At 42.1% G+C, this 25,814-nt stretch overlaps 1 protein-coding gene and 1 non-coding gene across 7 annotated transcripts; both read right to left on the bottom strand.

Moving 5' to 3' along the window:
- Positions 1-115: 115 nt before the first annotated feature.
- On the bottom strand, positions 116-18,251 carry slc25a3b (solute carrier family 25 member 3b). Of its 6 annotated transcripts, none has more exons than XM_023971260.3 (8): positions 18,035-18,251; positions 17,533-17,696; positions 12,780-12,907; positions 12,232-12,411; positions 7,968-8,149; positions 7,214-7,386; positions 1,748-1,858; positions 116-782 (listed from the first exon to the last, which is right to left on the bottom strand). In XM_023971260.3, exons 2-8 carry the CDS (start codon positions 17,678-17,680, stop codon positions 622-624), a joined length of 1,083 nt encoding a protein of 360 aa, XP_023827028.1. In that variant the 5' UTR covers positions 17,681-17,696; positions 18,035-18,251; the 3' UTR covers positions 116-621. The 6 variants fall into 6 exon arrangements, with proteins under 6 accessions (XP_023827028.1, XP_023827030.1, XP_023827027.1 ...); XM_023971262.2 differs by lacking the exon at positions 12,780-12,907 and adding an exon at positions 15,227-15,351 and having other exon boundaries at positions 17,960-18,048; XM_023971259.2 differs by having other exon boundaries at positions 17,960-18,048.
- Positions 946-1,141, bottom strand: LOC111953123 (small nucleolar RNA SNORA53). Its single transcript, XR_002875820.1, has one exon. It is a non-coding gene; the product is annotated as a small nucleolar RNA SNORA53 (small nucleolar RNA).
- Positions 18,252-25,814: the final 7,563 nt, after the last annotated feature.

Raw genomic sequence — 25,814 nt, 5'->3', positions numbered from 1 at the left:
AGATAACTAAAATCACAACTACTGGCAATGGTCAGTCTCTAAAGGGGCATCTAAAGTGAAATCAAAACATTACCTTCCTTATCAGCCACAATCCTTGAAAAACAAGACAAAACACTGTTGTTTCCACATTTATTAGAACATTAACCAACTATGGTGGGGTGTTAAAACCTGATTGCATTCATGTCGTAGTCTTTCCTCTATACCCCCACAGGGGGGAACCATCTTCCCTCTTATCTTTAAGTATGCCTAATGTGTCATTACCAATGACCAGTTGGGCTGGGGATAATTAAATTTCTATTCAATCAATTCAGGAAGTAAACTGAAATTCCAATTACCTTGCATTCAATTAAGAAAATGTGCATTTAAAATTAGAATTTACTTCTAGAACTGACAAGAAATTAAAATTGAATCAACCCCAAGCCTGCTGATCAGTAGCCCAGCCCAGGGTAGGTGGGCTACAGGCAGGACAGCTATGACTATAGCAGGTAGAGAGAGCCGTGTGCTAGGCGGTTGTTAACTGAAGGATGCGTTTGACAAGGCCGCTGTCTTACATCTTATATGGCTGTTGATAAGGCTGCCATTTTGAATTGCTATTTGTTGATAAAGCCGATATTTGTTTCGTTACTCGGTGAGGCCCAGCTTCTTCTTGAGGGACTCGGGCATCTCTGGGGGAGGGGGACGGGGCAGGCGGAAGTAGACCTTCACAGAGTCGTAGATGAACCACTGCAGGGCGGTCAGGGTACCGATCATGATGATACGGGCCACCAGACCCTTCCACACACCTGAGAAGGAAGGACAAACGGAGGGAAGAAAGAGCAAGAGAATTAAAAGGCAAACTTTAAACTCCGATCAAATTGATATTTTAATATCCCATTACACCATTTAAAAATATGAAAGGTCAACAACTAATGATGGTTACTCTGAGACAGGTGGTAATAGGTATTGCATGTCTGCTCCCCAGCCTGTCTGTACTGGTAGTATTCCAGCAAGGCTGCCAGTGCAGGTAATTGACTGGGGAGTAGGTAGACTGTTCGCACATGCCAATGACTCAAGCACCTCCAACTGTCCAGCCAGAAAGCTGCTGGGGGTATCTGGGCTGGAGCTGCAATCAGCCCTCAGAGAGAGATCTAAGGAGTGTGTTGGAAACCTCAGTGTATTTACTGTGAAGTTAACACCATCAATCTACATTCTAAACCAGTGGTTCTTAACTGGTTGTGCCTCAGGACCCAAATTCAACCAGGTTCTCTCAGTCGCAACCCAATATTTGCGTTGCGAAAAAAGGCCATAACACAATCTGGATTTATGTATTTTTATGCCATGATAGTAAATGTGACAACAATATGACAAAGGAAAAACATTCCCACCTTTTTCATTGTCAATAATTCAATTTTGCCCATATTATTGATTAAGAATGTTAATAAGCTTACTAGTTTGAGACCACAAAATCAACTAAACAGCGCTAATAGCTCCATATTAAAAATACTGGGATTGAAGAAAAATTGTTCAGGGATTAAATTATTCAAAAAGTTAGGTTCATTATCATTTCTAAAAACGTTCTACCTKGTTTTAGTCATTTATATTCAGATGAGTATTTTTTCCATTATATTTAAAATCAGACACCCATTCAAAACCGCCATTTGGGTCACAACCCACCAGTTGAGAATTGCCATTCTAAAAACAGTCTAGAATGGGCAATAGGATAGCCCGCCTTTGTCTGTAGAACTTCTGGAAAGAATCCAGTACTCACCCTTGGGTCCGAGCTTCTTGAGTACTCCGATGGCGCTGCTGCCACTCTCCTTGTTCAGTACAGACACCACAGAGTCAGCAGGGTGAGACACAATGGCACAGAACACACCGGCTGAAGGGGAGAGAACAAACACCAGGGATGTGATCAAGACAACATAGAAAATCTTGATTTTGACTAGGGCAGCAGTCTCAAACATACAGCCAAATATGGCCTGCTAACCGATTTAACGTGGCCTGAATTTTTTTATTACCATATCCTCAAGGATTTTAAATGCAGTACATCCACCTACAATGCATTCGGGAAAGTATTCAGACCCCTTGACTTCTTCCATATTTTGCTAAGTTACAGCCGTATTCTAAAATTGATTAAATAAAACGTCTCAATCTACACACACCCCATAATGACGAAGCGAAAACAGGTTATTTGTGTGCAAATGTATTAAAAACACAAAATAGAAATATTCAGACCCTTTGCTATGAGACTCAAAATTGAGCTCAGGTTCATCCTGTTTACATCCTTGAGATGTTTCTACAACTTCATTGGTGTCCACCTGTGGTAAATTCAATTGATTGGACATGATTTGGTAAGGTGTACACACACACACACACACACACACCGATCTATATAAAAAGTTTCCACAGTTGACAGTGCATGTCAGAACAAAAACCAAGCCATGAGGTCGGAGGAATTATCGATCTAAAGCCACACTGAAGCATAACAAAACAGCTCCCACAATCGTTTTATCATCAAKTTCTCTCAGCCAATCATCAGTAATTTGTATAAGTGCCGTGCTTGTTAAATGTCCTTGCTAATAAGCATGCTGAAAGTCTGTTGTCAATTTGTTTACAGTAAAATAGTAWCTGGTCAAACAATTTTACTAAGGGTTGGTAACAGGCTGATTGGTTGGCTATTTGAGCCAGTAAGAGAAGGCTTTACTATTCTTGGTTAGCGGAATTACTTTTGCTTCCCTCCAGGCCTACTATTATCCTCAGTAATTTTCCAGCCAAGTTGTCAGACTTCGGTGGCTTGTCATTGTTGATAGACAATTTTCACTTCTTCCACACACACTTTACGGAATTGAAATTACAATGCTCAACTTTCATAATTTGATCAGTTATACTTGGATGTGTAGTGGCAGCATTTGTTGCTGGCATGTCATGCTTAAATTTGATACTCATGCCAATAGAAGATTTTTTTACATCAATAACATAGGAATCACTACAACATTTATTGTAGAACCTCACACTATATTAGGCCAAGCCATTGGAACTTTGGTTTTCCTAGATTGTAATCACTACGTCCAATAGATTTGGACACTGTTTTAAAGCCAATTTCTGCAGCATTAGTAAAGATGCGATCAATACATGTTGATGATTTCATTCCTGTGCTGTTTTTAACTACCCTGGTAGGTTGACTGATAACGTGAACCAGGTTGCAGGCACTAGTTACAGTTTGAAGCTTTTTCTTGAGTGGGCAGCTTGATGAAAGCCAGTCAATGTTGAAAAACACCCATAAAATATACCTCCGTTGATCACATACATTATCAAGCATTTCACCAATTATCCAGATACTGCCTGTTAGCACTTGTTGGTCAATAGCAGTTTCCCACCAGAATGGGCTTTAGGTGATGTAGATGAAACTGTAGCCATATTACTCCAACAGTATTTAACATGAGATCTTTTAAGCTTTACAGGAATGTCATTCTTAATATAAAATGGCAACCCCTCCACCTTTGGCATTTCTGTCTTTTCTGTAGATGATTAAAACATGTATTGCTACCACTGTATCAAAAGGCATCTGAGTTTCAGAGATTGCATTCATATTCTGACAATCTGTTACTAGCAAATTATTGATTTCATGAACCTTGTTTCTTAATAAGCTACATAGGTTAACGTGGGCTATTTTTAGCACTTTCCTGGGATGCTTGATTGTTTTCGTTGCTTTACTGGGAAGCTTAACAGAAGTAGACATGCTCATAATTTATGTTAGTGCAGGGTGAGCTGCACAGTTGACTTCCTACTACGGCACACCACCCCAGTGCTAACAGCATAACTCTGGTTCATAGGCACGATTACTGCATACAATAGCTGTAGGATCTGCAGAGGCATTCAGGGCAATTAGAGGGACATAAATTAGGTTACTTACATTGGGTCTTCCAACACCTCTGGGATAATGTACATTTGCTAAAGTATAATGACAACTCAGTGACACAATGGTAGGGATTAACTGAGCTGGGGTCATTGATAAGTCATTGTCTCATTGCAGCCTTATAAGGCTGTGAAAGGATCCAGGACCCCAAATTACTTGTGAATTCCATCCTCCTTATAAAACCAGTGTTTCAAGAAGGTATCAAAATTGTCAATACATTTTACACCCACAGAGCTGCAAGTCTCATAGCCAGTTACGGGGGGCAAAAAATCTGCTGAAATGTTCAATGCCAAAATTTAGGGATGGCACAGGGCCAGATATGGGGCATTTGTTGGTATCAAGCAGAGACCCAATTAGTTATTTAAAATCCATCTTCAGCTGTTGTGAGCTGCCCTTCATAGTGTAATTGAATCCCACGAACTATGATAGSCAAAATTTCCTGATGCAGGTTTAAAATGTTTGAGAGCASCTTATTCATGTCCTGTACTCGTGGATAGCAGGACATTTTTGCTCCRGGGACTGAGACGTTTCYTACCATTGAACTACCCAATACAACAGCTGGAGAAGGGGATGGAGAAATCCGCCCATTCCCACCCCTCACACAATTCGTTGAACCTTTCACGGACCCAGGAGAAGCAGGATAGCACACGCTCGCTGCTCCCGGCAATAGGTTCAGAATTACCACAGCAGGCAGTGCACCGTCAAATCCAGAGAGAGGGAAAGGAGCAAAACTCAACTACGAAGCCACTGCTGGAGTCAGCATAGTTGGAGTCAGCACAGCAGTCCCAGCGATGAAAGGACAGGTAGTTCAGGCACCAGTGCGGCAAAGTTATTCCTTATGTCAATCTGCTCCGAATCACAGATACATCAGTCCTCTTAGCAGCATGCCGCTGCCTTCGGTTTCCACGCCACCTTATCCTGTAATCCTTTTTTTTACACCTTTATTTAACTAGGCAAGTCAGTTAAGAACAAATTCTTATTTACAATGACGGCCTACCGGGGAACAGTGGGTTAACTGTCTTGTTCAGGGGCAGAACGACAGATTTTTACCTTGTCAGCTCAGGGATTCAATCCAGCAACATTTCAGTTACTGGCCCAACACTAACATCTGGCTACCTGCCACCCCAATGAACAAAATAAAACAGGAAGAAAACAGGTTAAGGCGCAGGAGGTATCAGAGTTCGTGACTTGGTTTGGGATTTTGTTGGCCCCCCCCAACAACATTTTGCTTAGGGCCCCCAAAAGGCTAGGGCAGGCTCTGACTGCATGTGTGGGTAAGCAGACACAAGCCAGTATGGCTCCTCATGTTGCGTTTTGTGGCCCCCACCAAAGTTTCTGCCCATCCCTGACCTATATGGTTGTAAATCTGTTAACTTCTTAATAGGGGGGCGCTGTTTTCACTTTGGGAAAAAATCGTGCCCAAATTAAACGGCCTCGTACTCTGTTCTAGATCATACAATATGCATATTATTATTACTATTGGATAGAAAACACTCTGAAGTGTCTAAAACTGTTTGAATTATATCTGTGAGTAAAACAGAACTCATTTGGCAGCAAACTTCCAAACAGGAAGGGAAAATTCTGAAAATGGGGCTCTGTGTCAGGGCCTGCCTATTCAACTGGCTTATATTTATGGATCTGTATGCACTTCATACGCCTTCCACTAGATGTCAACAGGCAGTAGAATGTTGAATGGGGTGTCTAGCTTGATCTGAGACCGAATGAGAGCTTTTGGAGTGACAGGTCCGCTCTWTTGWCAGTWTKCAACTGCGCACMRGGRAACYCCACATTGTCTTCTGAAATGCGTTWSGTWTACACRACGAAATGCTCCGGCTCTGATTTTATTGGATACATATGAGAAAAACATCATAAAGTAGGATTTTTCAACCGAGTTTGACCAGTTTATTCAACGTTTATTGTGACTTTTGGAATTTTTCGTTCAGTGCGCAAAGATTTCTTGGACATGTGCCCTCCACATGGCTAGCCAAAGTTGCTAATTCGACAGAAGAAACAAAACAACGATTTATTCTGGAACTAGGACTCCTTGCACAACATTCTGATGGAAGATCAACAAAGGTAAGAGAATATTTATGATGTTATTTCGTATTTTTGTGTTTTATGTTGGCTCCAACAAGGCGGAGAATTGTAGGGCGCTGTCTCACAATATTGCATGCTGTACTAAAGTTATTTTWAAAAATCTAACACAGCGGTTGCATTAAGAACCAGTGTATATCTTTCATTTGCTGTACAACATGTATTTTTTAGTTAAGTTTATGATGAGTTCTTTGGTTAGATTAGGTGACTGTCCAAAATATCTCCGGACAATTTGGTGCATTGTGGCTACGTATTCACAATGTAAAACCACGATTTGTAGCTCTAAATATGCACATTTTCGAACAAAACATAAATGTATTGTTTAACATGATGTTATAAGACTGTCATCTGATGAAGTTGTTCAAAGTTTAGTGATTAATTTTCTCTATTTGTGGGTTTTGTGAAAGCTATTTTGGCGGTGAATAAATGGCGTTGTGTGTTTGGCTATTGTGGTGAGCTAATATAAATATATATTGTGTTTTCACTGTAAAACATATTTTTTTTTTTAATTTTACCCCCTTTTCTCCCCAATTTTCGTGGTATCCAATCGCTAGTAATTACTATCTTGTCTCATCGCTACAACTCCCGCACGGGCTCGGGAGAGACGAAGGTCGAAAGTCATGCRTCCTCCGAAGCACAACCCAACCAAGCCGCACTGCTTCTTAACACAGCGCGCCTCCAACCCGGAAGCCAGCCGCACCAATGTGTCGGAGGAAACACCGTGCACCCGCCCCCCTTGGTTAGCGCGCACTGCGCCCGGCCCGCCACAGGAGTCGCTGGAGCGCGATGAGACAAGGATATCCCTACCGGCCAAACCCTCCCTAACCCGGACGACGCTAGGCCAATTGTGCGTCGCYCCATGGACCCCCCGGTCGCGGCCGGCTGCGACAGAGCCTGGGCGCGAACCCAGAGACTCTGGTGGCACAGCTAGCACTGCAATGCAGTGCCCTAGACCACTGCGCCACCCGGGAGGCCCACTGTAAAACATTTTAAAAATCGGAAATGATGGCTGGATTCACAAGATGTTTATCTTTCATTTGCTGTATTGGACTTGTGATTTCATGAAATTATATTATAGGATATCCCTGTCGCGTTAGGCTAGGCTATGCTAGTCAGCTTTTTTGATGAGGAGGATCCCGGATCCGGGAGGGTGACTCGTTAGAGGTTAACATACCTATTCATCTACCAATTTCAATAAACGTCTATCCAGCATTGTGGACTCACCGATATATCCAGCCACGAAGGTGACGACCAGCTGTTCAGACTTGGAGCATTCAGCACGGGGCTTGGGGACCACATGTTTGTACAGCAGCTCTACGGTCCTCTCAAAGCAGGCAAACTTCATCATGGTGTAGGGGATCTGCCTCATCCACAGAGGTACCACACCCTTGTAGAAACTAGAGGGGACAGAGGAAGAGGTGGAGCAAATGAGTGACTTGTTGGTTTTATTGACATTTCCCACACCAGAATTAACCCTAATTTGGAACTATATTAAGCAGCCTCCAACATCGTTTTAGAGAATTTTGTAGTACGTCCAATAGGCCTCACAACCACAGACCATGTGTAACCACACCAGCCCAGGACCTCCAGATCCAGCTTCTTCACCTGCGGGATCATCGGCGACCAGTCACCCAGACAGGTGATGAAACCGAGGAGTGTTTCGGTCTGTAATAATGCCCGTTTGTGGTGAAAAACCCATTCTGATTGGCTGAGCCTGGCTCCTAAGTGGGTGGGCCTATGGTTCAGCCCCTGCCCAGTCATGTGAAATCCATAGATTAGGCCGTAATTTATTTAATCTGATTGATTTCCTTATATGAACTGTAACTCAGTGAAATCTTAGAAAATTGTTGCATGTTGCATTTATATTTTTGTTCAGTATAGTACTTCACTGATTATACAAATCCAGACCAACATCAAAGGGTTACGGCTAAGCAGGAGGTAGTGAAATGTGACCGGCTGATTTAGTTGGGATACTCACGCCCAGAGGCCCTCCTCTGCGAACATCTTGGGGGCACACTGTCTGAGGTTGCTGGCGTAGCCGGGGCAGGTCTGGATACGTACTTTACACGCCTCCATAGGGGCCAGGGCGATGTCAGCAAAGAACTCAGCACTGGCAGATGCAGCCAGGTAGAGRGAGGTCCTCCACAGATAGGTGTTTTCCTGGGGAAGGCAGACTGGGAGGTTAGGAGTGTAAGTGTACATCCTACATCCCCATCCCAATGTAAATCATAATGAGTTGTCAAAATGGGAGGAGATGAACAACTATTCTTCAGTTCTTTCTCAATYCATCTTTACTTGATTGCCTTGCATTCTCTCTCCTCGCCTCCTTTTCAAAGCGTATTATTAAAAGGTCTGATACAGTTGGGGTCAAGGATAGGATGAGATGAATCACGGGAAAACTAATTGAGATGGAGCCTTTCTGTTCCATTGATAAAAACCTTATTTCAGTATTAATTAATTAGCTGGAACTGGGAACTGTTTTGGTTTGAATGGTAACATCGACTTCAACAGCGAGAGGATTGCGGAGATAGCAGAGGCCCGTAGTGATGAGAACTACTACTCTGACAATTACAGATGTGTGGTGGGATTTCTGGTGCAAGCAGATGTCAGGGCATCACCCAAGTGGGTACTACACATTGGCAGAGCAGTTATTATAAAACAATTACGTGGCAGATCAGAATTAATATGTAAGCTACAATTTAAATCGTCTGCATCGTTTCCAATCCCCCATACTGTTTTGTAAAATAAAATATTTTTTACATTTATTTTCCTTTATTATTTCAKCCTAACCCTTCCTCTAATTGGAGTGAACTAAAACACATAGGCTTCTACTTCCAGCTTATACACTGCATTTGGAAAGTATTCAGACCCCTTGACTTTTTCCACATTTCGTTACAGCCATATTCTAAAAATAATTACATTTCTCCCCCCCCCCCCCATCTATCTACACACAAAACCCTATAATGACAAAGCAAAAACAGGTTGACATTTTTCGAACAAAAAAAAATGACGGAAATATGACATTTACATAAATATTCATACCCTTTACTCAGTACTTTGTTGAAACAACTTTGGCAGCTCCGAGTCTTCTTGGGTATGATGCTACAAACTTGGCATACCTGTATTTGGGGAGTTTCTCCCATTTTTCTCTGCAGATCCTCTCAAGTTCTGTCAGGTTGGATGGGGAGTGTCACTGCACTGCTATTTTCAGGTCTCTCCAGAGATGTTCGATTGGGTTCAAATCCGTGCTTTGGCTGGACCACTCAAGGACATTCAGAGACTTGTCCCGAAGCCACTCCTGCGTTGTCTTGGCTGTGTGCTCAGGGTCATTGTCCTGTTGGAAGGTGAAGCCCTCCTGTTCTCCAGTCTGAGGTCTTGAGCAGGTTCTCATCAAGTATCTCTGTACTTTGCAGCCCCGTTCATATTTCTCCTCGATCCTGACTAGTCTCCCAGTCCCTGCGGCTGAAAAACATCCCCACAGCACGATGCTGCCACCACGCTTCACTGTAGGGATGGTGCCAGATTTCCTCCAGAAGGGACGCTTGGCATTCAATCTTGGTTTCATCAGACAAGAGAATCCTGTTTTTAATGGTCTGAGAGTCATTTAGGTGCCTTTGGCAAACTCCAAGCGGGCTGTCATGTGCCTTTTAATGAGGAGTGGCTTCCGTCTGGTCACTCTACCATAAAGGCCTGATTGGTGGAGTGCTGTAGAGATGGCTGTCCTTCTGGAATGTTCTTCCATCTCCACAGAGGAACTCTGGTCACTCTGACAGASCTCCATCAGGTTTTTTAGACTGCTCAAGGAAGAGTTTTGGTAGTTCCAAACTTCTTCCATTTAAGAATAATGGAGACCACTGTGTTCTTGGGGACCTTCAATGCTGCAGACATTTTTTGGTACCCTTCCCCAGATCTGTGTCTCAACACAATCCTGTCTCGGAGCTCTACGGACAATTCCTTCGAMCTCATGGCTTGGTTTTGGCTCTGACATGCACTGTCAACTGTGGGACCTTATTATAGACAGGCGTGTGCCTTTCCAAAGCATGTMCAATCAATTGAAATGTACCACAGGCGGACTCCAATCAAGTTGTAAAAACATCAAGGATGATCAATGGAAACAGGGTGCACCTGAGCTCAATGTCTGAGAACCATGTTTTTTTAATTATCCAGTATTAATTATTGAAAAAAATTCTAAAAGTGTGTTTTCACTTGGTCATTATTGGGGTATTGTGTGTATTGAATCCATTTTAGAATAAGGCTGTAACGCAACAACATTTGGATAAGGGGAAGGGGTCTGAATACATTCCGAATGCAATGTACATACTATATACATTTTACGGACACAATGTATTTTACAACAGTTATTGTTATCTTCTATTTGCCATAYATTTCTAACTGTGCTGTTTCACAAAAGTTCTGAACCTACAGTGGGGAGAACAAGTATTTGATAACCTGCAAAATCGGCAGGTTTTTCCTAACTAGCAAGATGTAGATGTCTGTAATTTTTATCATAGGTACCTTCAACTGTGAGAGACGGAATCTAAAACAAAAATCCAGAAAATACATTGTATGATTTTTAGAGTAATTAATTTGCATTTTATTGCATGACATAAGTATTTGATCACCTACCCAACAGTAAGAAATTCCGGCTCCACAGAACTGTTAGTTTTTTCTTAAGAAGCTCCTTTCTCCACTCATTACTGTTATTAACTGCACTCGTTTGAACTCGTTACCTGTATAAGACACTGTCAACACACTCAATCAACACGACTCCAACTTCCAAATGGCCAAGAACAGAGAGCTGTGTAAGGACATCAGGGTAAAATTGTAGACCTGCACAAGGCTGGATGGGTACAGACAGAGCACAAACTGTTGGCGCAATTATTAGAAAATGAAGAAGTTCAAGATGACGGTCAATCACCTCGGTCTGGGGCTCCATGCAAGATCTCACCTCGTGGGGCATCAATGATCATGAGAAGGTGAGGATCAGCCCAGAAGCTACACGCAGGACCTGGTCAATGACCTGAAGAGAGCTGGGACACAGTCTCAAGAAACATTAGTACACACTAACACAGTCATGTAAAATCCTGCAGCGCGACGCAAGGACCCCTGCTCAAGCCAGCGCATTTCCAGGCCGTCTGAAGTTTGCCAATGACATCTTGGATGATCCAGAGGAGGAATGGAGAAGGTCATGTGGTCTGATGAGAAAAAATAGAGCTTTTGGTCTACAACTCACTCGCGTGTTTGGAGGAAGAAGAGGATGAGTCAACCCCAAGACACTCCCAACCGTGAAGCATGAGGTGGAAACATATTCTTTGGGATGCTTTTCTGCAAGGGGCCAGGACGATGCACCGTATTGAGGGGAGGATGGATGGGGCCATGTATCGCGAGATATGGCCAACAACCTCCTTCCCTCAGTAAGAGCATTGAAGATGGTCGTGGCTGGTCTTCCAGCATAGAACGACCCGAAACAACACAGCCTGGGGAACTAAGGAGTGGCTCGTAGAGCATCTCAAGGTCCTGGAGTGGCCTACCAGTCTCCAGACCTGAACCCAATAGAAAATCTTTGGAGGGAGCTGAAAGTCCGTATCGCCCAGCGACAGCCCGAAACCTGAAGGATCTGGATGGAGGGAGTTGGGCCAAAATCCCTGCTGCAGTGTGTGCAAACATGGTCAAGAACTACAGGAAACATATTGATCTCTGTAATTGCAAACAAAGGTTTTGTATCAAATATTAAGTTCTGCTTTTCTGATGTATCAAATATTTATGTCATGCAATAAAATGCAAATTAATTACTTAAATCATACAATGGGATTTTCTGGATTTTTTGTTTTAGATTCCGTCTCTCACAGTTGAAGTGTACCTAATGATAAAAATTACAGACCTCTACACTGTTGTAAGTAGGAAAACCTGAAAATCAGCAGTGTATCAAATACTTGTTTCCCACTGTATATACATTTTACAGACAGTATATTTTACATTAGTCCCTTTGTTTAGTCCCACTTCAACTCCTACCTCCAATTATCTTAACACCATCCAATTTGTACTTATATAGTGTAACGCAGTGTTTCACAAATCGGTCCGCGAATACCCGCAACATATTTTTTGTGTGGGCCCGGAAACCATCCTGAATCTACCCAGAGAAGTTCGACGGGTGTTTTTTCTGTGGCTACACCATAGTGCAATGAAACAAAATAAACCATTATCATTATTTTCATCGTCATCAATTACTTAGTACGACTTACCTCTCCGATAAAGTCGCTGTAGGTGATCTTGAACATTTCATAGAAGCCAAACTTGCAGAGACCCTGCATGGAGTAGCCRATGAAAGTAGGAGCCCAGCCCTTAGCCAGCCCCCGCATGCCATCCTCCTTTATGGTGATGGAGAAGCCCTTGAAGATGCTCTTGTACTTGTCTGGGTCCACCTAGACAACACATTAAAAACAGAATGGTTAATGGTTGTGAACTAGTAGTAGTGGTTTTGAGGGGGGAAATAATACTTGGAGGTCCTTGTAAAGAAAATGTACTAAATACTACAGAAATACACAACACTACAGGGCCAGCCATACCACTCAATGTTTTATCACTTTACAAGAGTTGGGGCAAATTACATTACAATTCAGGAAGTAAATTGAAATTCAARTGTCTTTTGCTTTTCAATTAGGTAAATCTACAATGGAATTTCAGTTTTACTTCCCGAATAGAAATGGAATTAACCCCAACTCCGCAATATATACATTATTCCAGTCCAGTACACTCATTACAGCTCAGAGACATTAGCTGAGATACAGACCTGCAGACGGCACTTGACCAGGTCGAGGGGTACGACTGCCGTGTGTGTAATCCCACAGCTGAGGATGCCACCGAAGCCGCACAAGGCATAGTATTTCATAGAGCCAAACTCGCAGCTAATATCAGAATCTAGAGCAGACAGAACACAATACAAACAGACAACACACCATGCACTTAGATAACAAAGGGAGCCATGCTAGAAATTTCTCACACCACAACATTAGCAATCCTGCCAAGGCTTGCAAACAAGTGACAGACTGTTTGGTCAAGTATGTTTTCTAGGCCAGCGATTCTGAACTGGTGGGTCAAATGAGGATTTGAATGCTCTGGTGTCTAAATTAGTTTAAAAAAATATATATATATATATATATATATACTCCAGTCTGAACTTGAACAACGTAAACCAGGTAGAATGTGTAGAAATGTTTTTTTTATTTTTTATTAAACTAGGTAAGTCAGTTAAAAACAAAATTCTTATTTACAATGACGGCCTATCCCGGGCCAAACCCTAACGACGCTGGGCCAATTGTGCGCCGCCCTATGGGATTCCCAATCCCGCCCAGTTGTGATACATGCTGGAATCGAACAAGGGTCTGTAGTGACACCTCTAACACTGAGATGCAGTGCCTTAGACCGCTGCGCCACTCGGGAGCTCTTACATCTTTAATAACTTAATCTCTGAACAATTCTTCTTCAAATCACAGTAATATATATATATAATATATATACATACACACACAAAACGGCTCATCACATCTGAACAGGTACTGATGCATTATGACCCTGAACTGCAGTGAAGTTGCTTGTGATGGTCTCTTTATGGCTTAGGGGCCGTCCTTTCACACACACTGAAAGATGGGTCAGTGAGGCCAGTTATTGCATTTGCGTCACGAACATTGAATGATGCAGAGAAACTACTCACAATTCGACAAAGAAGCACTGGCGCTAGTGTGGGGCGCCAAGAAATTCCACGCATACCTATATGGCAAGTGTTTCACACTGGTTACGGATCACCAGCCGTTGCTTTCCATTTTCAGTCCAAAGAAAGGCATTCCGGGAATGACAGTAGCAGGTTACAGCGATACGCCTTGTTCCTTGCCGTATATTATAAATAATAGTACATATGTATGACATTGAGTTTAAGCGTCGTCCCTCCACACAAATGCAGATGGATTATACAGACTGCCGTGTACAAGAGAAAGACAAAGGAGTGTGGATTCAGTGGACATTTTCATACCGCTCAGCTTGAGGCACTACCGGTCACAAGCACAGTTATCAAACAGGAGACAAGGAAAGATGTGACCTTGTCAAAAGTGTACACCTACACCATGTCAGGATGGCCAGCTACAGGCAGAAAGGAGCTGACTCCGTATTTCCAGCGGAGAAACGAAATTACAACGTACCAAGGATGTTTGATGTGGGGAATGAGAGTCATGATACCCCAGAAATRYCAACATCAGGTTTTGCAGCAACTACATTGAAGGTCATGTTGGAATTGTCAAAATGAAGCTGCTCGCAAGGAGCCACTTCTGGTGGCCCGGTCTGGATCAACAGATAGAAAACATGGTGAAGAACTGTAGCGGTGGATCTCTGCCCGAAACTTCTGAGTGCTATTAACATACGAATTCATGTTAATTGTAAGGTGATAGTGAGTAATATCAAAAACAAGGCATGAATACATAATATGTCCGATTTATTCCTGTACTCATACCAGGGCCTGCATTCATAAAGCCCTCCCTCTAGGAGTGCTGATCTAGGATACGTTTTGGCTTTGAGATCATAATATACAAGATTACATGGAGGGGGGACGTGGGGCATGATCCTWGATCAGGAATCCTACTCTGAGAAACTTTATGAATACAGGCCCAGGACACCAACATTCATTTAGAAAACTTTCCCTGCAAGTAGGGTAGATCTAACTCCAGGCTGGTTTTTAATAAGGAAGATGTCCTGTCCTAGCTTGGAAATTGACTGCTGTTGTTGCTAARCTAAAGGTCACTGCCRTTRAATGAATGTGGSTACAGTATCAAATTGCTGATTGGGCACAGAGAAAGGGCAAGAACAGTCTGAGGTAATAGATTAAAGGACATTGTATTAATAAAAGGCACCTTCAAGTTCTGTTAAGAAAGGCTCAGACTTCACTCCCTCCTGTTAATGTTTTAAGCTGGTTCACAGCTCACTTAACCCCCTTTGACTTATTTATTATAGCCCCTAGTGGAGCAAAGGACCTAAACAGTCTCCAGCTCAAACATGCAAATKAAATAGGCCTAATGATAATGGGTTACATTTATTTCAGCAAACTAGTTGTAACTCAAACCATTCCTGCAAACCGTTATTTGTRAGATCTTAGTCTTGGTGAAAGTCAGTTATTTTGGATGATGTCGTCTTGGTGAAATCCACAGCACAATATCCATTCCATGCCATGCAACCCCTGRCGGGCCAACAGACCTGCAACCTGCACTTGACGAGGTCAAGGGGCACCAAAGCTGTGTGTGTGGTACCACAGCTCAGGATCCCACCGATGCCACACATAATTAAATAATGTGAGGAGCCAAACTCACAACTGTCTCCCTCTGAGGAAAAGAAAGAATTGGGGTTCTTTCACAGATGTAAGAGGGAAAAAATGTGTGCACTGTAATAGTAGGCCTACTCTTTAGTAGGGTAGTTGATGCATAGACCTGACATCATAAACGTTCCGTTCAACTCAGAGTGAAGACCATAGCGGTGTTCGAATACCCATACTAACATACCGTATACTACATACTTAATGTGTATATACTACATACTATAAGTTCATTTTAGTATACTGTAAAAGAACGGATTTAAATACGCTTTTTTGCAGACGTTTACTGACAACGGCCACATTCAACGTGTGTTGCATGTTTGTAAATTCATCAGTTATTCTGCGCTCTGGTACACTCAGACGAAAGTRCTCTGAAATCAGAGTAGACAGCCAGAGAGAATTTACGAAWGCACCCGAATGTCCATTGAGAACACAACGACTATACCGCTTAGCTAAGAATGACGGGAATAATCAAGTCAATAAACTTTGGGTAGTTAGATAGATAGCATATAGTTAATATACTAGTAAGCTTGATGTATTAGTGGCCAACTAACGTTAGGTAGCTAGCTAACATAACCAGTACATACTGCTGTAATGATATGCTGTGGTCCGTAAGGATAGCGTAGCTAACAAATTGATAGCCAACATAACGTGTAAGGTAACTTATTTGAAAAGTAATTTCTTTATTACATTGCTCAACATTTGTCATAATTAGTTAACGCAATTAATTTTTTATCTGCTCGTTGGACTTTGGCTGCATATTTTCTGCTATTTACTTCAAATCTGAAAACGATGTGAAGCCACACCCATTTTGTGAAGAATTGCACTATGGGCCCTAAAAGCACAGAATGTGTCCACTGTTTGTATTCTTCGTATTTTGTGAATGTAGTACGACAYCCGGGAACTTTAGACATATGAACTATATCCAATAAGCATACTGTAACGACTCTGGGTTTATAAGCGCGGAAATCGACTCTGCCGCATGAGCATGCTTTTGCGGCACAGTCGATAGCGCGCCGGACTTCGGGCTAGAAGGTCGAGGGTTCGAGACCTGCTCCCTGCTGTTTCATTACAATACTATATACTCAATTTACGTCACAAATAGTACGATTAGTATGTATTAGTATGACTGGGCCTTTCACTGGCGCCTCACATTCTATTTAAGCGGATAAATCACATGGATACAGAGCGAAATCACCTTCATGACTGCGTTAAGATGCCGTTTAGCAACATGGACTCAAKTGAACTGTAAATCAGACTTCTGACAATAGTAAATAAACTGGTTGTAAAATGGTAGCCTATCTGCCTTATCTATTTGAGCGTGTCAAGTTTCATTACAAACACCACACATTAATCACTAACTGAGTCAGTATATGGTAGCCGCTGTAAAATAAGCACAGGCCTAAACCAAGTCAATAATTTGAGACCTTTAGTAATTGGGAGACTTCCAAACTCACATGGTAAGGCATAACACACAGTGCAGCCCMTATACTCAGCCTTATTTCAACCATGACATTAGGCCCCTATGTGTTAGTCAACTTTTTTGTAACTAAGAACTCCTAGGCTGTTGCAGCATTTACTTGGTGATTAACTACCTTTGCCAGGGGCATAASGTTAGCTAGAATGCTGACCTTAATTGAGTTACAAATGTTGCCAACCACTAACGTTCGTCCAGTGTGTGATGGGTTTTATGAACGAACGCGAAGTGAACTGTCTTATCACTCTGCTTATCAGTGATTACCTTCGTATATTGCTAACTGAAGTCACTGGTGATTACACACCAATAAATGTTAGCTTATCTGTATATCTGGCAGCATACAGTGCTCGAAGCCATTTTTGGTTTGCTTTTGGCCTCTGCGCAAACCCATTTTAGACACTACTTCGTTTTCAGCAGGGGCCCTGCAGAGGACACCGCAAGGACAACGTGTTTTAGGCCAGTAACTTTGGCAGTGCAAATGATTACTATCTAGCTAAGTTACAAGTCTGCAGAAAAATCTTGAGAATTTGAATAGGAAGCTATAGAAAATAGCTAGTATTTCTAAGGCTGTCCCCTTTATGCTGAATTAAGCTACACATTCAGTACAGCCTTATAGTAGGCCTACATTATGTAATATTATCTAACTTACGTTAGGTGGTTAAAGCCTAACTTACCCAGCTAGGTAGCATTTCTAGCATGCACCACTCGGCTTACCCGCAACTGCAGCGGCGGCCAGCGTGCGTTTGCTAAGTCCATGTTCCGCAACAAGGCTTTGTGATGGTTCCTCGACTTTTTGTAGCGTGAACAGCGGGGCGCTGAAGGGGTTCGCCCGCGCCAAGTGTGTCAACGAGTTGGGGTACATTGTTCAGTACGTGTGGCTGTGGGGCATAAATAAAGACAACGTGGTTAGCTAGCTAACGTTAAACCAATGACAGTGGCTGAAACAAAACGAAATGCATGCGTTTGTCTAGCAATCCAACTAGCTAACCCTGGAACGTAGCTAAACTAGTTAGCCAACATTTGCTAGCTTCTCCTTGTTCTCTAAACCAATATTCTTGTTTTAGSAATGTATCCAACCAAAACAAATGTTACTACACGCAAAGTATAAATTCGCAAGAAGTTAGCTACGCATTTTCCTCACGGGCAGGCTTTCAGTCGCAAAATGGCGCAGCCTCCTTTATCATCGGCGAATCGTAGAGGTTGTGAAGGTACTTACTTGACTGACAATAGTCAGCTGAGATAGAAAGATATGAGTTTTATTGATTAATTTAATCTGGTAGGCTACACATTCACAGCTAAAASTTGAATTGCCTCATAGGCCGACAGATAAAAAATAACAAAATAAAAGTAGACAACAATTGGGTAGATTAAAACAAAGAAATTGATGGAGATGAAGCCAGCTTCATTCTTCTTTGGGGTTTATGGCGAACTACAATCAAAAGGTGTAGTGTCGCTACCAACTGGAAGAAGGGGATATCAAAAAAATAAGTAAATTCCATACGGGGAAGGGACATTTAACATCAATCACCATACACTACAAAAAAATAGATTTCCAAAAACATACATTCCCACTCATTAATTTTAAAACGAAAATACCCTACTCAGGTTCTGGTGCCTGAAAAGGTGGGAACGCAGGAAATAGTGCTTCATGGAGTAAATAAACCCAGAAAGAGTTCAACTGCAGAAACAATTATGTTGATCTTTTGTGACTTTGCTTTCAATTTATTGCTATAAATGATACAATGTCCACTTTCTTAATAACATGAAGAATTTCTGGATCCTATTTTTGCCGAACTTTCAAAGCTACTCGATGTTTCTACCCTTTTGACAGCCTCTATAGGAGATTATCTCAACTGCCCTGATTTGAGCAACCTCATTCTCTTTCACCCTAATCAGCCACTCCAAAGATTACGTTTCATGCTCTCCCCCGCAGTTACATTTTGCTCCTTTGGTAGATAACCATGGTAAAGTTGGATTGAGATTCGATATTTGCCAGACATTCAGACCTTCAAATATTAATAGATTGTGAACGATTTGAGCTACATACCTCAGGTTAGGCTCTTTATGAAGTAAAGAAAGTGTACAACATTGCACAGGTCTTATTTCCCTGATTTCGAACCGAGTTTCATAATCACACAGCAAGGTGTAGGTAGCCTGGCACACCATCAATGCAACTAAACTGAACAAAAATATCAACACAATATGCAACAATTTCTTAGATTTTACTGAGTTACAGTTCATATAAGGAAATCAGTCTATTGAAATATTTCCAGTAGGCCCTAATCTATGGATTTCACATGACTGGGAATACATATGCATCTGTTGATCACAGACACCTTAAAAAAAAGTAGGGGCGTGGATCAGAAACCCAGTCAGTATCTGGTGTGACCACCATTTCCCTCATGCAGCACGACACATCTTCGCACGACACAGCCTCATCTTCTTTAGAGTCAATCAGGCTGTCGATTGTGGCGTGTGGGATGTTGTCCCACTCCCCTTCAATGGCTGTGTGTAGTTGCTGGATAATGGTGGGAACTGGAACGTGCGGTCGTACACGTCAATCCAGAGCTACCCAAACATGCTTCATGGGTGACATGGCTGGTGAGTATGCAGGCTGTGGAAGAACTGGGATATTTTCAGCTTCCAGGAATCGTGTACAGATCCATGCGAAATGGGGCCATGCATTATCGTGCTGAAACATGAGGTGATGGCGGCGGATGAATGGCATCACAATGGGCCTCAGTACGGTATCTCTGTGCATTCAAATTGTGATCGATAAAATAGAATTGTATTAGTTGTCCGTAGCTTATGTATGCCCATACCATAACCCCACCGCCACATTGGGGCACTCAGTTCACAACATTGACATCAGCAAACCGCTCACCCACAAGTCTGCCATCTGTCCGGTGCAGTTGAAAACATGATTAATCCGTGAAGAGCACACTTCTCCAATGTTCCAGTGGTGATTGAAGTGTGGTTACACGTGGTCTGCGGTTTTGAGGCAGTGTGTACGTACTGACAAAATGACGTTGGAAGCGGCTTATGGTAGAGAAATAAACATTAAATTATCTGGAAACAGCTCTGGTGGATATTCTTGCAGTCAGCATGACAGTTGCACTCTCCCTCAACTTGAGACATCTGTGGCATTGTGTTGTGTGATAAAACTACACATTTTAGAGTKCCCTTTTCTGTTTAATCAGCTTCTTGATATGCCACACCTGTCAGGTGGATGGATTCTCTTGGCAAAGGAGGAATGCTCACTAACAGGAATGTATACAAATTTGTGGGAAAATGTTGGAGAAATAAGATTTATGTGCGTTTGTAACATTTCTGGGATCTTTTATTTCAGCTCATGAAACATGGGATGCTCTGGATCGACGTGTACGGCAGCGTGTTCCAGTTCCCACCAATATCCAGCAACTTCGCATAGCCATTGAAGAGGAGTGGGACAACATTCCACAGACCACAATCAACAGCCTGATTAACTCTATGTGAAGGAGATGTGTCACGCTGCATTGGGCAAATGGTGTTCACACCAGATACCGGTACACCTGGTACACCTGGTGGAGAGAGATTGTAAGAACGAAATGTGCTTTATGCGTGCTGTACGTTACGACATGACACGTCACGATGTAACGGAGGGTCCGTTTTTTCAACTTTCTCCAATACATAGAGCCATTACCATGTTGATCAACGCTTGAATAGAAACCTAGTTCACGTCCCCGATTTTGAAGTCAACACAGTCGCTACAGTCCCATTAGTTTTCTTTGTAGCCTCATTTGAATGTTGCGGTTGTGCACATTTGTACGGAATGGGGTGAGTTTACGTTACATCCAAGTTATAATTGGTCCTACCTCCGCATGGCCATTCCAGAGAAGAAAGACGTCTGATCCAAGCACAAATTGACGTTCAGAACAAATGTAGCATGTCAGTCCAACATAATAATGATAATTTGAATACATATTTTTAAGTTGTTGGTTGTTACTTAGAAATATTTGTTCAAATTTAGCAGCATATTACCTTGGATTTTATTTGCAAATGCCAGTCTTTTTCAACACATAATAAGTACTATATTCAAAAATGTAAGTAAACCAGGAACCTATTATTTTAAGTAAAAATCATTGATTTGCTTTTGCAATATTTACTAAGACCGTGGATAATTTTTTACAGTGTATATTTAGCTTGACATTAAATTGCTAAACCAATCAGTGCGGATAGAACAGCTTTCTGTGGAGCAGGTGAGCGATTTAATTTGTATAGGAAAGTCGTTAAGAGCAAATTGTATTTTGTCTTAGCAGCATTGTTTAAACAGCGGTTTGAGAATGATGATCGCATGCAACGATGAGCAAAAAATGACTAGGTATCCCCCCTTACCCCCGTCACTGTCCATTTCTTGTTTTTAACAATGAGAGAAGTGCTACACCTGGTGAAGAGAGATTGTAAGACAGAAATAGTTGCTTTATGCGTGCTGTACGTTACGACATGACACGTCACGATGTAACGGAGGGTCCGTTTTTTCAACTTTTCTCCAATACTATAGAGCCATTACCATGTTGATCAAGCTTGAATAGAAACCTAGTTCACGTCCCCGATTTTGAAGTCAACACAGTCGCTACAGTCCCATTAGTTTTCTTTGTAGCCTCATTTGAAAGTTGCGGTTGCGCACATTTGTACGGAATGGGGTGAGTTTACGTTAGCTAGTAAGTTAGCAGTGCATTTACTCGCCTCAGCGCTGTTTCTAGCTTTCGTCATTTTTGTGTACGTTTTATATTAACCGAATTAGCTATGTAAAATATTAGTTACCTAACTTACCAAAAAAAGCATCGTCAGCAAACATTACAGTAGAACTGAACATGGTCCCCTGGAAGGTAATGTTTGCCTACTAGGCAAGCTACCCAGGAAGAGACAGGTAGGAACAATACGTAGCTAGCTAACTACACCTAGCTATCTTATTCAAAAAAAGGTGTTGAAGTTTGACGTTTAACACTGTTGTTTCTTTTAGCATATTCCCTTGTATAGAAATAATWATTTTTTGTAAGTTATCCCAAGTATATTGAGGTAACTATTTGCATCAGCTTTTAAGTATAGTTGTGAGTATATATTTGAGTAGTAGGAACCCAATTTAAATACATTTTACTAACCTGAGTACCATAAGTAACTGAGTAAAAACATTTGTAGATAAAACAGAATATCAATTACGATACTGAGTAAATTCAGCAAATTAAACTTACAATATTAGTTCTGTAACTGATTACATTAAGTATATCAAACTTAGTTCTGGGACTTGAAGGACTTAAGCAGGTAAGAAAAAAAGTTCTGAACCTGATCAAATTAAGTTGAATGAAACGGACACCTCACAAGTCTTCAACTGGCAGCTACAATAAATAGTACCCTCAAAACACCAGTTTCAACGTCAACAGTGAAGAGGCGACTCCGGGATGCTGGCCTTCTAGACAGAGTTGCAAAGAAAAAGCCATATCTCAGACTGGCCAATAAAAAGAAAAGATTAAGATGGGCAAAAGGACACAGACACTGGACAGAGGAACTCTGGCTAGAAGGCCAGCATCCCGGAGTCGCCTCTTCACTGTTGACGTTGAGACTGGTGTTTTGCAAGTACTATTCAATGAAGCTGCCAGTTGAGGACTTGTGAGGCGTCTGTTTCTCAAACTAAACACTCTACTGTWCCTGTTCTCTTGCTCAGTTGTGCACCGGGGCCTCCCACTCCTCCCTCTATTCTGGTTAGAGCCAGTTTGCGCTGTTCTGTGAAGGGAGTAGTACACAGCGTTGTACGTGATTTTCAGTTTCTTAGCAATTTCTCGCATGGAATAGCCATTTCTCAGAACAAGAATAGACTGATGAGTTTCAGATCAAAGTTCTTTGTTTCTGGCCACTTTGAGCCTGTAATCGAACCCACAAATGCTGATGCTCCAGATACTCAACTAGTCTAAAGAAGGCTTCTATAATCAGAACAACAGTTTTCAGCTGTGCTAACATAATTGCAAAATAATTTTCTAATGATCACTTAGTCTTTTAAAATGGTAAACTTGGATTAGCTAACACAACGTGCCATTGGAACACAGGAGTGATGGTTGCTGATAATGGGCCTCTGTATGCCTATGTAGACATTCCATTAAAAATCTGTCGTTTCCAGCTACAATTGTCATTTACAACATTAACAATGTCTACACTGTATTTCTGATCTATTTTATTTTAATGGACATAAAATGTGCTTTACTTTCAAAAACAAGGACATTTCTAAATTACCCCAAACTTTTGAACGGTAGTGTATTTACGTTTCATACACTAAAAGCGAAGTATATTGTACTTAAATCCTCCTTGTTGGATTTACTTAAAAGGCTGATGCAAATAGTTACCTACATTTTTTAAAAGTGAAAGGTTTACAATATTTTTTACAGTGTAAAAGAAATGCATATTTTAGAGGTTTAAAAAGGAACCGAAAGGAACAATATAAAATTATACTCCTTTGGGTTCGAACTGGTTCACAACTTTATTTTGCTGGTTGGAAACAGTGGAACGGAACGAAAAAGAATAATGGTTCAGAACAAAACAAGTAATTTTGGTTCCCAGTGGAGGCTACTGAGGGGAGAACAGCTCATAATAATGACTGGAACAGAGCAAATGGAATGGCATCAAACACCTGGAAACCACGTGTTTGATGTATTTGATACCATTCCATTGATTCCGCTCCAGTCATTACCACAAGCCCGTTCTCCCCAATTAAGGTGGTTCCAATCCCTGGTTTCACACAACAATAAGACTTTCTGCTCTGCAAATTTAGACTGGCAGGTTTTGGGCATTCTGAATAGTATTGTGTTGAACAGTTTTGTCAGATTGTCACCTCTTACCTGGACTGCTGCAACGCTCATCTCTATAGCCTTTCAGTCAACCCTCTTCAATATGTTCAGAATTCTGTTGCTTCAGTGCTCACCCTGAAGAGTACACCATTTTGGTGTTCCCGTTATGGCTAAATACACGGGTGGCGCAGTGGTCTAGGGCACTGCATCGCAGTGCTAGCTGCGCCACCAGAGTCTCTGGGTTCGCGCCCAGGCTAGGCTGGGTTCGCGCCCAGGCTCTGTCGCAGCCGGCCGCAACCGGGAGATCCGTGGGGCGACGCACAATTGGCATAGCTTCGTCCGGGTTAGGGAGGGTTTGGCCGGTAGGTAGGGTTTGGCCGGTAGGGATATCCTTGTCTCAGTATGTTAAAAAAAATGTAATAAAATGTATGCACTCTACTGTAAGTCGCTCTGGATAAGAGCGTCTGCTCTTGGCCGGTAGGGATATCCTTGTCTCAGTATGTAAAAAAATAAATAAAGAAATGTTATAAAATGTATGCACTCTACTGTAAGTCGCTCTGGATAAGAGCGTCTGCTAAATGACTAAAATGTAAAAATGTAAATCTTTTTGCAGCCATTCTGATGGGCTGGCAGGAGAGGTCAAAATATAGTGTTCTCCCTCCTCTGGGTCCTTTTCTGATGTTATGGTATAAAGTAAAGTTGCGGACTGTTGGATAACTTTGCAGGCAGGCTGTATGCAACTTCTCACCATTGTGCACATTGTCTGAATGCTATTAAACCTTTAAAAGACCATTGTTGTTCGATCTATCCTTGGATCCTTTATTTCACACCACTGGAAACCGAAACTTCCCTACATCTGCACCAAAACCTGGGAAAACATCACATCCACCGCTCACCTACAAATCTCTCCATGTCCTGGTTCTTTCTTACCTCTTACATGCTGCACACCTAAATCCCCTGTCACTCACTTTACTCATCTGACTCTGGTTTCCTTATCACCCCCAACACCAGACTCCTGGCCACTGGGAACCTTGTCTTCAGCACCTTCAGCTCAGCTGCACTCAACTCATTTGTGTATTTAAAAYCAGACTCACAAGCTATCTCTTCAGACAACACCTATGTTACCCTCCATTCATCCCCTATTATTTGCCATTTCTTGTTAAATGTTTTGACTAGAACCCAACACTTTGATCATATTACTCCAGTGCTAGCCTTCCTGTTAAGGCTAGGGCTGATTTCAAGGTTTACTGTTAACCTACAGCGCATTGCATGGACTTGCTCCTATTTATGTCTATGATTTGATCCTGCCATACATACCTACATGTACGCTACAGTCACAAGACCCAGGCCTCCTTATTGTCCCTAGAATTTTGAAGGAAACAGCTGGAGAGCTCCTCTTTTATGGGATGGTCTGCAGATCCATGTGAGAGAAGCAGATTCGGTCTTAACCTTTAAGTCTTTACTGAAGACCCATTTCTTCAGTAGGTCCTATGATTAAGTGTAGTCTGGCTGAGGGGTGCGAAGTTGAACGGCAAGGCAGTGGCGAGAGGAACCACCCTTGCTGTCTCTGCCTGGACAGCTCCCCACTCTCTCTTGGGATTCTCTGCCTCTGACCCTATTACGGAGGCCGAGTCACTGGCTTGCTCACACTCTCCCATGCCGTCCCTATGAGGGTGCATCACGTCATGCCAGGCTTTGTTCGCTATACTCGACTCCCTTGGGTGGGTTGAGTCACTGATGTAATCTTCCTGTCCGGTTTTGCGCCCCCTAGGGCTAGTGTGTTGTAGGAACGTTAGCACAATGCATTAGCACAACGACTGTAAGTCATTGTTAGCACAATGACTAAGTCTACAGGAACAGTTAGCTTGCAAGCTGTTCCTGTTCATCCGACTCTGGGAAAGTAGTTAAATGACTTCATTGACAATGTCTCATCCTATCCATTTAACATTGAGAAAAGTACAGTCATTGAAGCTGATTACAGGTTTTTTTCTGTATAGAAAATTGTTCAGCGGGTCATCTAAGTCACGTGTCAAACTCGTTCCACGGAACTCCCCTCATCTTGTTGTCTAGGTCTTAATTTAAAGGAAAAAACAAAAACCAGCAGACATTAGGCCCTCCGTGGAATGAGTTTGACACCACTGATCTAAGTGGTAATTTCTGGATTGAAAAACTGTTTCAGTG

This window comes from Salvelinus sp. IW2-2015, linkage group LG26 (genome assembly GCF_002910315.2).
Source record: "Salvelinus sp. IW2-2015 linkage group LG26, ASM291031v2, whole genome shotgun sequence".
NCBI classification, from domain to species: Eukaryota; Metazoa; Chordata; class Actinopteri; order Salmoniformes; family Salmonidae; genus Salvelinus; species Salvelinus sp. IW2-2015.
Note: the sequence above shows the minus strand (reverse complement) of the source record. Positions and strands in the feature narration are given on the sequence as shown.